Source organism: Chiloscyllium plagiosum, unplaced genomic scaffold, assembly GCF_037043375.1.
Source record: "Chiloscyllium plagiosum isolate Xiang-an unplaced genomic scaffold, Cpla_swu_hap1 HiC_scaffold_2, whole genome shotgun sequence".
Lineage (NCBI taxonomy): Eukaryota > Metazoa > Chordata > Chondrichthyes > Orectolobiformes > Hemiscylliidae > Chiloscyllium > Chiloscyllium plagiosum.
Genome location: NW_028270140.1, coordinates 31,858,254 through 31,873,590, shown reverse-complemented (window position 1 = coordinate 31,873,590; position 15,337 = coordinate 31,858,254). Strand labels below are relative to the sequence as shown.

The 15,337-nt window shown below is 43.6% G+C and overlaps 1 protein-coding gene and 1 pseudogene across 2 annotated transcripts in view; both read right to left on the bottom strand.

Annotated features, from left to right (window-relative positions):
• Window positions 1-15,337, bottom strand: part of entrep1 (endosomal transmembrane epsin interactor 1) — a 140,675-nt gene that overhangs the window by 31,636 nt on the left and 93,702 nt on the right. For both annotated transcript variants that reach the window (XM_043716853.2, XM_043716843.2), the window contains exons 4-6: window positions 6,741-6,875; window positions 3,479-3,586; window positions 717-850 (exon numbers count right to left, since the gene is read on the bottom strand). In XM_043716853.2, the coding sequence (XP_043572788.1) occupies window positions 717-850; window positions 3,479-3,586; window positions 6,741-6,875 (377 nt within the window). The remainder of the gene's footprint in view (window positions 1-716; window positions 851-3,478; window positions 3,587-6,740; window positions 6,876-15,337) is intronic.
• On the bottom strand, window positions 10,714-11,595 carry LOC122563247 (beta-crystallin B1 pseudogene; annotated as a pseudogene).

The window sequence follows — 15,337 nt, the reverse complement described above, 5'->3', positions numbered from 1 at the left end:
ATATAATGTTACAATGGGACTGGGAGTATGTGAGAATGGGTGACTGTGTTAAAAGCAGCACAGATCAGAATAGAACTGGGTGCGGGGTGGGTAAAACACATAGAAGGATGGAATCAGGCTTTAAAGTTATTAAACTCAAAGAGGAGTCCTAGAGACTGCATGATCCCTGAGTGGAAAATGAGGTGCTGTTCTTGAGCTTGTGCTGAGGTGCACTGGAACACTGCAGCAGGCCTAAGGCAGATTTGTTGGCATGGGAATACAGAGGTGTGCTAAGTAGTGAGCAACTGGAAGCTCAGAGTTATTTTTGTGGACAGGACGTAAGTGTTCTGCGAAGCGATTACCCATTCTGCATTCCGTTTCCCACTGTTTACTTGCTAACAGTTCTGAAGAAGGGGCACTGGGCTCAAAACATTAACTCTACTTTCTTCCTACGGATGCTGACAGACCTGCTGAGTTTCACCAGCAATTTCTGTTTTTGTTATAGTTTGAACAGAACTTCGTTTAGCTGGAACAAACTTTCTTTCTTTTTATATTCTAACTCTATTAGACTTTTGGAATTATACCTGACCTTAGTGATCAACATGCATGGAGCTCCAGATCTCTTTAGACCTTCACTATTTGAAGCATATTACCATACAAGTTTGAGTTCGCATAGAAAGGGTTCCATTTTGTCTCCTTGTAAGAGGTAATAAGGTTGAGAGGGTTACTTTCCTTACCGTGGATTAATCCTGGGAGTGTAGGAACAGAAAGTGGAGAAATATGGAGGAGGAGGAATGGGTGGAACAAATTCATCTGGATCAGGTAACTGGCGAGTTCCTTCAGATTCTTCTTGGGGAATCTGGGCTTCAACCTGAAAACACATGAAACAACAAAGAAACATGAGATAGATATCTCGCTATGGAAACCAGGAAACAACTCAGAAGAGATCTTCATTACATAAATACCTGCAGTACAATGAGAGGAAAAGGCAAAAACACCACTTTATAGCATTGATGCTTAAAAAACAGAAAATGCTAAAACTGAGTACAGCAAACCTTTACAAATCAATGGAAAAACATACACACTAAGTAATAGAAATGTAATGCAGTGGGTATACACGTTGCTGTTATACTTTATTTACAGCATTAATCACTTAAATAGTAATGCAAATTTGCCCTAAATAAAACTTAGTGGGACAGCATTCCCACTCGCACCCTCAACTGACTTTGCAGTGATAATACAGTGAACTATCAGTATTTGAGGTATATAATCTTATCTGGTTTATCAAGGTCCATAAGGTGCTGGTTAAAACAAGGTTGCTGTATTTTTCTCTGATGGTGGTTCACTAACAAACAGCACTAGAGAGTCGGAATAGAACAATTCCAAAAGACCATATGATATCGGGGCAGAATTAGGCCATTGGGCCTATTCAGTCTGCCCCACAATTTGATCATAATTAATGTATTTCTTAACCCATTCCCCCGCCTTCTCCCTGTAACTCTTGATCTCCTTACTAATCAAGAACCTATCCATCTCCGCCTCAGATACACTGAAGACTTAGCCTCCACAGTCTCCTGAAATAATGCGTTCCATAAAATAATCACCCTCTAGTTGAAGAAATTCATCCTCATCTCAGTTCTAAAGGGTCATTCCTTCACTCAGAGGCTCTGCCCTTGAATTATAGACTAGTCAAAACATCTTCTCTACATCCACTCTATGCAGGGCTCTCAGTATTCTAAGTTTTAATCAGATTCCTCTCATCCTTCTAAAGCCCATTGAGTACAGACCCAGAATCCCCAACTGCTCTAGATATGACAAGCCCTTCATCCGCGGGATCAATCTTGTAAACCTCCTCTCTACCCTCTCCAGTGCCAGCACAACCTTCCTTAGACACAGGAACTGCCCACAATATTCTAAAAGCCGTCTGACCAGAGGCTTATACAACCATGGCAGTGCATCTCTGCTGTTGTACATCCTTTTGAAATGAAAGCTAACATTAAATTTGCCTTCCTAACTGCCAACTGAACTTGCATGTTAACTTTACTGGGAACAAAGAAGAGGAACTAGTAGAAGCCTTTTGTCTGGGAACATTAGTACCTTAAAATAGGATCAGGGGCTATAAGAGGCTTCCTTCCAATATTTCTGTGACCTGAATTAGACCTAGCCCTCACTTTCCAGCTCATCTCTTCACAGCTTAGCTCAGAGATGTGGACTAATCAAATAAAACAAAAAAGACCTAACTCCACAAATAAGATATAGAGGAGAGACTACATAACAGTATAATCCTTACCTTATAAAATTCGTAAACAATGTGTTAATGATTGAGAATTTAATGAAGTCAACCTGACAACAAATAATCTATGAACTATGATACAATATATAAATTTCATTTCTATTCTATAAATCAAGCGTTTAAATAGTGATATGCTCATTATTATTGGTTTATCCTTTATTTTTATGATAATGATTACCTATAACTACGTTATGAATTATGCCTACTCCTTTTATTTGTATCATCATTACAATTCAGTTCCTTCCACCAATGATCCATCTATCCAACGTTTGGTCCAAATCTATCACCACCTGACAATGGCTCACTATAAGATATAGAAGTAAGGGCTTCCAAGTCTCAAGATTGTTTAGATAATGCTATCAGTGTCTCTTGGAGTATTACTGAATGAAGTCCTCAAATGAAAAGAAAGAACCTGGACTTAGTTGGCCCCTTTTACATCCTCAGGACACCCCAGTGTTTTCACCAATGAAGCACGGTACCTCTTGAAATATAGTTATTTTTGTAATGTAAGAATGGCAGCCATTTTTCACACCATAAGCAGCAATGAGAGCACGACTAGATAACCTATTTCTACTGGTGGTGAGTGAGGGATAAATATTGGCCAGCATACTGGGAACAATTCTCCTGCTCTTCTTTCAATAGAGTCATGAGACTTTTTACATCCAACCGAGAAAGAGGGCTGACAAGGCCACAGTTTCAACATACACTGATGACAGTGCAACACTCCCCCACTGCTGCATGGAACTGTCAGCCTAGATTTTGTGTTCAACACTTTGGAGTGGGACTCAAACCGATAACCTCCTAACTCAGACAGGCGAAACTGAGGACTGCAGATGCTGGAGATTAGAGTCAAGATTAGAGTGGTGCTGGAAAAGCACAGCAGGTCAGGCAGCATCCAGGGAGCAGGAAAATTGACATTTCGGGCAGGAGCTCTTCATCACGAAGGGCTTCATCCTGATGAAGGGCTCCTGCCCGAATTGTCGATTCTCCTGCTCCTCGGATGCTGCCTGACTTGCTGTGTTTTTGCAACACCACCCTAATCTTGACTCCTAGCTCAGACATCAGAGTATAATAGATTTTAATTGGGATTATGTCAGGTTGAGTGAGGCAATGCTGGACTGCTGGTATCGAACCTAAAGAGTAGCAGTGTCAGACATTTTGGGGAATGGGAATGCAAATATAAATATAAAGAGTCAGTAGTCTTACCGTCTGTGGTCGTCGGCCAACAAATATCTGGAGATACTGTAAAGCAGCAGCTACAACGCACACTGTGGTGGTCAAAGCATTCAACACACATATGGCAAACAGCAAGTCCTGAAAACAAAAAAGGAAATGTTACCATGCAATGTTAAACCAGGAACCATGGCTGACATTCTGTAAATAGTTACATATTAATACAAGATAATCAAACAAGACCCAAATGAGAATTCAGCAGAAACTTCTTTAACCAGAGACTACTGAGAAGGTGGAACTTGCTACCATAGTGAGTCATTGATGTGATTGGTATGGGATAATAGGGGAAGCTTGAGGGAGAAATGAACATATGGTCATGCTGATAGAGTGAGATGAAATAGGGTGGGAAGTGGTTGGCATGGAGCAAAAACACTGACATAGACCAATTTGTTGTAAGTCTGTGCTATAGACTCTAGATAACTTGATGCACTTGAACCCAAGGTTTATTCCTGTAACTGAGAGTGACTTAATATGAAGCATAATCTGATGAACCGTGCAAACTGTCAAACAGGCTGGTTGCTCAGTGATCCAGAACTGCTAACAAACCTCCAAAATGTTATAAAACATAGTGCTTTTTAGGGCATGTGTGTCATTTTCCACAATGACAAACAGAATCACTTAAATTTTATCCAAGTTAGAGCAGAATGCTGTGAAATGAAACAGGGTTGTTAAAGGTAGCAAACATGCATGCTAATTTCTAGTCAATTGGAACGTGCAGAGTAACTGGTAAAAAGACGTCTTTTCCAATTGTTAGAGACAGGTGTCATACCCAGTGAAGGCATGTCCTATTCATAACTCCAAATATGGACTGTATTCCTATGGAAACTGCTTCAACTGTCTCTCAATTCTTAAAATGGATATGCACAAGCGGTTAAGATGTCTGTCAAAGTGTCAGGTAACACTTATAATTTCAAAACAGAACAATATAAGATTCTGGAAAGTTCCCAACTGACTCAAGTTAAGTGGATGTCTTTGAATGGACATGGTTAGACAGCATCCCTTTTGTGGAATTCACACCTGCCACTGTTTGAGGTTTACTCAAAACAGAGGATCAGTGGACTTCTCGATCTTAGGTTTCCAGTATTGAGATTTATTAAAAGAGAACTGATGAGACCATGCGTTAAGTGTAAAGGACCAACATCCACCTCTTATCCTTCAATGATATCTTTGGACTTCCAAACCATTTTGGTTCGCAAATTGGCCACGTGACTACAATTGGCTGGAAATAAAGTTTACTCACCCATGGGCTCAGAAAAGACCCGAGCAATCTGCAGACGACACCAAAGAAACAGAAGCTGTAGCAAAATACTGTGCTATTGTTTCCATATTGTGTGCTAGTGTTGTTACGGTTTAAATTAACCACATGCAAGAACACAAACATTTATCAGTGCAAAAAAAAATTACTGGTTAGGGATGGAGAGGGAAAGGAATTGAGAGTTTCAGTTCATCTCCCTTACCCTGATCTTTCATCCAATTAGATCCTGACTGATATGTACCCTAACCCCACCTTGATGCCTGGATTCTATACCTCTCAATGTTAATGTTCAAAATACATGGGAACGGTAGACAAATTTATATGTGAAAGTCCTAAAATCTCCTGGGAACAATCAATCATGGGGAGCAACAGTGGAAGAAAAGTCACTTCTCTAAGTAGAGATGACAGAATTGGATCTTCCTCCAATCAAATGATGTCCCTCTCTCACATATGCCACTGGGACAGAAGCAGCCTGTGTGATTAGGGTTAGGGGGAAGGTGAGTGGCGGCAGTGAACAAGGATGTCCAGACCAAAGGAGAGATGACCAGAGCCCTTGGTGAGGGAGACAGGAGACGAGGTTGCTGCCTGAGCAGTGAGGATATTTGGAGAGGAGGGGAGCAATGCTGGAAGGGTAGGAGGGAAGTTTGCGGAGGTAGACGTGTGGCTGGAAAGGTGGGGGGGGGGGGGGGGGAGGGTGGTGTTGGAAGAGGCTACAAATTGGGATGGGGGTCAACAGAGTGGAGGGTCAAAGGTTGGCAAAGGGGGAAGAAAGTCTTAAAAGGGGAGAGGGTAGCTACCAAAGTGAGAGAACAGTTTTCAACTTTTCAATAATGGGATATTAAGCTAAACTTGAAATCCTAAAGGTCATGAATTCCTTGGGGTGAAAATGTAGTGGATGCTATTGTAATAAACACTGTCAACTGGAAATTTTTATTCCTGAACAGTTTTATTTCATAAAGATTTGCACTTACGTGTTGTCAGATCTCAGTGCATCTTGCATACTATGACAACACAAAAGCTGTCTTAGAGGCAAACATGTAACCTCTAAGCACTGACCTCACCAGTCCATGTAAAACGTGTTTAGAGCAATGCTTTTTTTGAGCAGTGATGTGTGTTAATGATTTAGTTTTTTAATTATTCACTTTTGCTTGCTGTCTTGTGCCAATTTAAATTTTGTGCTACCTCACATTAATGTTTTCCTTGTGCATTGAGTCTTTAAAGTTGAACAGACTGGTGTTGATTGTTTCGGATGTCAATGAATAATTTTAATTCTGTTCCTGTCTGAGTCCAAATGCCACATATACCAACACAAATACAGAAGGCAATGCTACTAACTGAGTGGGCCGTCGAATAAAGGAGTTCATGCCAATGGAAAAGTAACTCCTGAAAACACGAAAATTAGCCTTTGAGAAAGTCTCAAGGTGAACCCTTGAAAAGAAATATTTTGACCCTCAGGTTAACAACGGTTTTTGCCAGTCTCAATGACTTTGTAGGGGAGAGAGAAAGTTCCAGATTTCCACTGCCCTTTGTTTGAAGAAGTGCTTCCTGGCATCACTGCTGAACAACCTCTCTCTAATTTTAAGTTATTTTCTTTTGTTCTGAACTCCATCCCCCATGACAGCAAACAGTCCCTGTTAACCCAACTTACACTGAAGGTGTTTGTGAGGACTGAGCGGTTTCCACAGGCTGTGGCCTTTGGCTCGGTATCATCTATCGGATAATTTCTTTCACAATGACCAGTTAACATTCAGTGAGAGTTACACAAAGAAACCCTGACTTGAGGATCTCAAACCTGTACAGAATTCAAATGTACTTTGTGTTTTGAAGCATTTCCTTCTTGTGCCTGGACTGGCAGAATGAATACTGTTCCTGAGACGCTTGGTTTCCTTAACTGGTCAGGATTTACCCAGAATCTTGGCCTAGCTTTCCAAAGACATTTTGCAGTTTCTCAGCGGGTTCCTCATTATGTCTGAACTGTACCTTGAGCACAAGTCGCACAGTGTCACAGGAGACTGATAGAACCGGGTACAATATTAGTATCTCCTTCTTGTCACTGCATTTCACTGCCTGGTTGTCTTCACAGCAGAAACAACTGTTGCCCTCAACAACTTTGACCTTTAAGAGGAAACAGGAAACGTTATTAGAAGGGTTAGTAAGAGTAGCACTGGGCAGCCACACAAATTATACAGTCTGATACATTCATTTATTAACTGGGAACTCAAACCAAATATACATATTGCTGGCTAGTATTATCTTAGAATATATACACAGATGGTTGCTTCGTGGGTAGGGACATTAATGGAGAGCCTGTCTTGCCATTCATGGATGTGAAAGCTCCTTTGGCCCAATTTGTTTTGAAGAACAGGATAGCTGTGCCACCTAGTTAGAAGGCTATGGCGTGGGTCCCACTCATGAGAGCACATAAATGTGGACCGACACTCACAGTGCATGTTTGGCAATACTGCCTTTCAGATCTGACATTAAATTGAAACCCCATTTGCCCATGAGATGCACAAGACCTCATGATTCTGTTTTTCAAAAAGCCAGACAGTTCTCCCTTGATGTTCTGGGACCAATAATTTTCCCTTAAGCAACATCAGTCAGTATCAAATTCTGCTTGTGGACATCTTCTTTGTGTAAATTGTTTGCTTCATTTCCCACATTACAACAGCAGCATATGTACAGGATTGGCTGAAAAGTGATTTGAGATGTCCAGTCCAGTGATTGCGAACAGTGCTATGGAAATGGAAATCTTCCTCTTTTAGTCAACAACTGATTATTACTCAATAGATTCTATAGAAGCTTAGATATTATGTTTCAACTATACAAACGCTTGTTCAAACCATACCACTGTTCAGATCTGGGCATCACATTATGGGAATTTGGTACTGGTGCTAGCAGCCATACCATGGAGATTTGCCAGATTTATATCTGGATTCTAAAAGATACATTACAAGGAAAAATGATACAAGCTCAGCTTCTAGATGATCAAGGGGTGAATTGATTACAGTTTTCCCAAAATATTCAGGGTGCTTATCACATGGATAAAGAGAAACTATTCTTCACTGCTTGAGAGTCTCTGACTGCCAGTGATACAGGAGTAAATCACCTCCTCACCCTGAGAGGAATGGAATATAAGGTTTTAAGATGACACTGCAGCAATACTATACACTGCTGCAATGATAATTAGGTTAGATTACTTACAGTGCAGAAACAGGCCCTTCGGCCCAACAAGTCCACACTGACCCTCCGAAGAGCAACCCACCCAGACCCATTCCCCTACATTTACCCCTTCACCTAACACTACGGGCAATTTACCATGGCCAATTCACCTAACCTGCACATCTTTGGACTGTGGGAGGAAACCGGAGCACCCAGAGGAAACCCACGCAGTCACGGGGAGAATGTGCAAACTCCAGGCAGACAGTTGCCAGAGGCGGGACCTGAACCTGGGTTTCTGGCGCTGTGAGGCAGCAGTGCTAACCACTGTGCCACCGTGCCGCCCATAATCACAGGTGCTAATCATTTATTATATTTAGGCTATATTAACAGCCATTTTACTCTTGATAAAGAGTTTCTGCTTCTATGTTTCAATCATCCCTAAAGTGTTTGGGTGCAAAAATAAACAGTAATACATGGCTGAATGGGTAACACTCTTGCTTCTGAGCCAAAAGGTGTGGGTATATACTCGACTCTGGAGACTTGACCACAAACATGGGGCTGACACCAGTGCAGCACTGTGTCAGTACCTCACAGAGTGTGTAGCGCTGTTGGAGGGTCAGTACTAGGGGAGTGCTGTACCAATGAAGGCTCAGTATTGACAGAGTGCTGCACTGTTGGAAGAACTGTACTGAGGAAGAACTGCATGATCAGAAAGTCAGTACTGAGGGAACTCTGCACTGTTGGATGCTCACCACTACAGGAGAGCTTCATTATCTGAGAAACAGTATTGCTGGAAGGGCAGTGTTAAGGGAGTGCTGCACTATCAGAGGGTTGGTACTGATGGAGCCCTGCATTGTCAGAATCAGAACACAACTCCAGAGAGTGGTCCCAGGGAGAACACAGTCTCAAGGAGAACAAGATCTCAGAGAGTGATGCAGAGAGAACACAATCACGGTGAGAACACTATCCCTGACAGAGATCCTGGAGAGAACACGATCCCAGACAGAGATCCTGGAGAGAACATGATCCCAGTCAGTAATCTGGGAGGCAACATGATAATAGACAGTGATCGTAGCGAGCATATCATGTCAAAGAGTGATCCCAGCAAGAACACAATCCCAGACAGTGATCTGAGAGAACATGTGAGGTGTTACATTTTGGCAAGGCAAACCAGGGCAGGACTTACACAGTTAGTGGTGGAGTCCTAAGGAGTGTTGCCAAACAAAGAGACCTAGGGGTGCAGGTATATAGTTGCTTGAAAATGGCATTGCAGGTAGACAGGGTGATGAAGAAGGCATTTGGCGTGTTTGCCTTCATTAGTCAGAACACTGAATATAGGAAGTGGGACATCATATTGCAGCTGTACAGGACATTGGTGAGGCCACTTTTGGAATGCTACATACAATTCTGGTCACCCTTCTGTAGGAAGGATGTTGTTAAACTTGAAAAGGTTGAGAAATGAATTAAAGTATGTTGCCAGGACTGGAGAGTTTGAGTTATATGTAGAGGGTGAACAGGCAGGGCTTTTTTGCCCTGGATGGTTGAATGCTGAGGCATGACCGTACAGAGGTTTACAACATCATGAGGGGCATGGGTAGGGTGAATAGTCAAGGCCTTTTTCCGAGGGTGGGGGAGTCCAAAAGTAGACGGCATTAGTTCAAGATGAGAGGAGAAAGATTTAAACGAGACCTGAGGGATAACTTTTTCACACAGAGTATAGTGTTTAAATGGAACGAACTGCCAGAGGAAGTGGTGGAGGCTGGTACAAATACAACATGTAAGAGGCATCTGAATGGGTATATGAATAGGAAGGGTTTAGAGGGATATAGGTTGGGTACTGGCAGGTGGGACTAGGTCAGATTGGGCTGTCTGCTTGGTGCGACGAGTTGGACCAAAGGGTCTGTTTCCGTGCTGTATAACACTGCGACTCTATGACTGAGATAGTGTTGCACTATTGAACAGTTGGTGCTGAGGGAACACTGCATTGGTGCAGGGTCAGTACTGTGGGAATGCTTTACTGCTGGATGTTTGATTCTGTTGGAGTGCTGTATTGTCAGCGTCAAACTGTGGAAGTGCTGCCCTGACAGGATATTGCTGAGGGAACACTGCATGTCAGATGGCTAGCAGTGACAGAATACTGCACTGCCAGAGGTTTAGTGCTGAGGGAACACTGCACTGTTAGTGAGTCAGTACGGAGAAGGGCTGCATTGATGAAAGGGCAGTGCTGGGAGAGTGTTGTACCATTGAACAGTTGGTTCTGAAAGAATTTTGCATGATCAGAAATGTTACAATCTAGATAAGACATTAAACCAGGGCCCTGTCTGCTCTAGCAGTGGTGGATTTAAAGCGTCTCATGGCGGTTTTCAGAGAATTGATTGGTGTTTCCCCTAGCTGTTCTGGCCACTATTTATCACTCGACTGACATCATTAAAAGCAACAAATGCTGACCTTGCCAAACCTTCCCAAATTGTCTTGCTGTTTGTGGGAGCTTGCTGTGTGCTGATTGGCTGCCGTCCTTCCTCTGTTAAAACTATGACCCCACTTCATAACTATTTCATCGACTGTGAAGTGCTTTCAGAACGCCCTGATGTCATGAAAAGCACTAAGATTATCCTTTAACTTGTGACCCCTGATTTAAATAAGTTGCGCCATTCTGCAGACTCCTAGGAGAGTCGGCCCTAGATGCCCTGATTTGCCCGATATATGTATGATCACGCATGTACCTGCTGAACTATGTCCAGCACCACGCAGAAAGAACTGTGAAGCAACACACGAGAACAAGACTAAAACATTTCTCTTTCATTTAAAGTGAGTTTATTTTTCTCCAGCATTTCATCGTTCCCTGTTTCAATTCATTGACAGAACGTAAAGCCCCACTACAATGCACTGCATCGTTCGCAATGTCTGGCGCTTGTTTTTATTTAAGTAGTGTCTGCCTCACCGCACTCACTCACTGACTGACTGAGCTGATGTCACTCCATGAAGGGATTGGGCTCGTCTTTGGTGCCTAGACAAAGCAGCCAACCTTGTGCCACTGCCCGTCGCGGATTCGGCGGATGGACTGAATCTCTGGCTTGCGGCCGCCCCACTGGTTCCAGTGCCTGTAGTCATTCTTCTCGAACACATACTGGTAGCCACGGTAGCCCGGGTACTGATAGCCCACCCAGGTTCCGCAGACCACGCTGGCGCTGCCAACTCGGTTGGTGAAACCGTAGGAGTACAGGCTGGGCACGTCATTGTCGACGATCTCCATCTTGCGGCCCTTGAACTCTGCCATCTCGTACAGGCAGATCTTGTGCTGCTCCGAGTCCACCAGGACGGGCCTGAAGGACATGATATACTCGCTCCTGTGGCTGTTGGACCATGAGTCCCAGCGAGGATACTCACCCCTCTCCAGGACAAACATCTCCCCGCAGAATCGGGCCTGCTCATAGAACACCCAGGGCCCGCAGTCAATACGAATCGAGCCCACACGCTCGAAGCCACTGTCGCACAAATTCATGCACTCGCCGGAGAATTCCTTACAGCGGCCCTGGAAGTTCTCTTGCTCGAAGATGCACACCCTGTAGTTGGTCATCGACCCTTCAAGGACCCTGGGCTGCAGCTCCTTGCGCTCGGACTTTGGGGTGGTACGACTCGCCTTCTCCGACATGGCTGCTCCAGCTCAGTTCTCCTCCAAGGCCCCGTCTGGTGATCAGTGGCTGGCCGGTTGCCTCTTTTATACTCTGCTCTGAGCCGAGTGCGGGGATTACCCAGACACAGAGCAAATGCAGAGTCGACAGATCCGAGAGAATGAAAACCCCTGTCATCAGGAGGGAGCGCACGTGACACAGAAAGAGAAGAAAGGAAAACAGAATGAGAGAACGAGAGTCAGCAAAACTCAACTCACAGCGCAGAATTCTGGGAATAGTACTGAGGGGACAGGCCACACTACAAGCATCACTAATGGCTTTATCTGCACAGATCTAACTATCCACTGTCATCACCACAGTGCAGACTTGTTATTATTTCCAGACAATCTGATACTCCTTAAGAAAAATATTTGCATTTCCACAGCACTTCGCACTGCTTCAGGACTCCCCAAAGTGCCTTACAACCCAATGAAGTACGTCTTGTAATCATTATTGTAGCATAGTAAATTCCTTTAATTGATGTTGCATAGGCTAGACACCGGTCAGAACACCAAGGGAAACTCCAAGTTCTTGTTCAAACCTGTGCCACACGATCCCTTGTTTTCATTCAAGGGTATCCCCACTGTCTCAATCCGAGTGTGCAGTGCATGTGTTGTACTGTACCCGCAATATCAGGCTGGGTGCTGCATTCCACTCCCTGGAGGAGCTGTACACTCAAAACCCTCCGATTCAAAGGCAGGAGCGCTACCCACTGATCCATTCTTTCAGCCGGTGCTATCAGACCAGTGCCAAAAATCACCTAATCGTTGTGGTGCAGAAAGAAGCTATTTGGCCCATCATATGTGCACCAATGCAGTGTCATAGCACTCTTTGACACTATGTCTTCAATCGTATTGATTGATTACAAAAAGAAATACCATTTTCAGCTTCGGGATAGTAGTGCTGTGGTAATGTCACAAGACCAGTGATCAAGAGAGTTGGATTAATAATCTAGTGATGAAAGTTCAAATCCCACCACAGCAGTTGTGGGTATTTTAATGCAATGAAATGACAAGTAAAATTTTCATCTTGTTGGTTATAATCACAAAACCATTAGATTGTTTTAAAAACCCATCTAGTTATCTACTGTCTGTCAGTGAAGGAGATCTACTACACTTACAAGGTTGAAAATCTGGATGCAGCAATGTGGTTAACTCTTAACCAACAAGCCAATCACTTGTAAATGGCTCCTCATCATCAGCTTCTCAAGGGCAATGATGATGGGAAATATATGCTGATTTTGTCAGTGGCACTCGTCTTCCAAGAATGATTTCGTTTTGAAAATCAAATTTATCATTTGCTCATATGCTTTGAATTAAGCAACAGATAAAATGCAACGATTTCTGTTTTAGTGTTTTTAAGAATGACCATTTCGCTGTGATTGTAGTCAGTGTATTAAACAAGTGGAAGCTACCATTCCTGCCACCTGTGGGTGAGCAGCAGGTTTGCAGGATGCAGATATGTATTTCGCTCCAAGGTAAAAATGAAAAAGAATACAGGGTGGGGACCTCCAGGAGGCTAGGACATCTTACAACCCTCAAAGCAATGAAAAAAGGATTGAGAATCATAGAATCCCTATAGTGTGGAAGCAGGCCATTCACCCCATCAGGTCCACATCGACTCTGCGAAGAACATCCCACCCAGACCCACCCACTACCCCATCCCCGCAATCCCCATGGCCAACCCACCCATCCCTGGACACAACGGGCAATTTAGCATGGCCAATCTGCCTAGCCTGCACATCTTTGGACTGTGGGAGGAAACTGGAGCACCCGGAGGAAACCCACTCAGACATGAGGGGAATGTGCAAACTCCACACAAAGAGTTGATGGAGGCTGAAATCGAACTGTGAGACAGCAGTGCCAACCGTTGGGCCACTGTGCCACCTGCTGTAATGTCTTTCCCAACTTCAGGGCACCCCAACTTTCCAGCCAAACAAGTACTTTCAAAGCATAATCCCTGTTACTGTGAGCACCAATGTGGGCATAGATATTAACCAGATAATTTGTTTTTTTATTTTTTATTTAGTAGTTAGTTTCGAGATAAGCACTAGCCATGCTAATGGGAGGAGCTTTCCATTTTTCAGTATAGGAGATAAAACTGGAGTTTATTCTTTTTAGACATTCAAAGCTTTTATTTACAGATAGAAACATTACAGGCAGACATCTACAAACCCAATGATCCCGTTTTAATCTGCTCCAATTTACAGGATCACAGTGAATCCACAGTTAATGCTCATCACCTGAGCACAGTTCAAGAATTAACAGTCCCTTGTACAAAACAGCGGCACTGGGATTTGTACCTCCTGAATGGGTCCTTACTCTCCAATAGGTTTCCTGATGTTGGGGCCATTTCTAGTGTGCATGGCCAAGCAGTTTAGTTCATCACAGCCAGCATTAGAGGGAACAGCCTAAGAAGTGGTGGTATTTACACAGTGCTGATCATTTCTGGGGTACATTGAAGAATCGTTTCACAAGGTAACATTCCACACTGCCGGAGACACTATCACATCAACTCATCTACTCTACAAAATGCTGCAATGTGAGTGTCAGCTTTGAGAGATATTGTCTAATACACTATGTTATCTATTGGGTTTAATGCATGGTGGTAATACACAGCACAGGAGAAGCAGCATACAGTACTAAGCTCATCATGTCTGTGCCACCTACTCAATCCCCCTGCTTTTCTCCCTACACCACCCTCCACCATGTATTGGGGACGAATACATAAAAAGAGGAAAGTGCTTGCGAGGTTATGGAGAAAGAGCAGGGGAAGTGGGGTTAATTAGATTAGATTAGATTAGATCCCCTACAGTGTGGAAACAGGCCCTTCAACCCAATCAGTCCACACTGGCCCTCCATAAAGTAACCCACTCAGACTCATTCCCCTTGACTAATGCACCTGATGCTATGAGCAATTTAGCATGGCCAATTCACCCTAACCTGCACATCTTTGGATTGGGGAAGGAAACCAGAGCACCCGGAGGAAACCCACGCAGACACTGGGAGAATGTGCAAATTCCACACAGACAGTGAGCCGAGGCTGGAATTGAACCCAGGTCTCTGGTGCTGTGAGGCAGCAGTGCTAACCACTGAGCCACTGTGTTAATACAATAGCCTTTTTGAAAAAGCTGGTGTAAACACAAGAAGTCAAATGGGCCTTTCTATTTGTTGTACAATTCTCTTAATTACTTTCTGGTAAATCAAACTGCTCTCGCTGACTAAAGAAACCTGCAGCAATTAACCTACAACTGCTAAATGGTATAGTGGAGGTCACTAAAGATCAATCACATAAGGTCCGCTGACTGCGAGTATCTGCCACAAGAACAGCTACAAATACACGGTGGGCACAGAAATGGCGGGTTGCAGCAGTGTCTGCTATGGAGTTCCCGTCAAGTGCTAGCAGTGTGAAGCACTTTTACTTTCAGATAGTCTAACTGGTGCATCTTTGATTCTTGTCCTGAAAACATAGTTGCATCTTTTGCTTAAATAATTCAAACCCCTACACCCCATTCTCATTGCCCTGGGGACCCAGCAATCTTCAAACTTCAAAGCGGATCACAAAATGGTGGAAAGTCTGGGAAGCACTGCTCAAGAGACTCAGCACCATCCAGGACAAAACGGCCTGGCACCACATCAATCATCACTCCCCTCCACCACTATCACACTCTGGTAACAGTTTGCATCATCCACAGGATGCACTGCAGCATCTCAGCAAGGCTCCCCAACAGTATCCTCTACACCA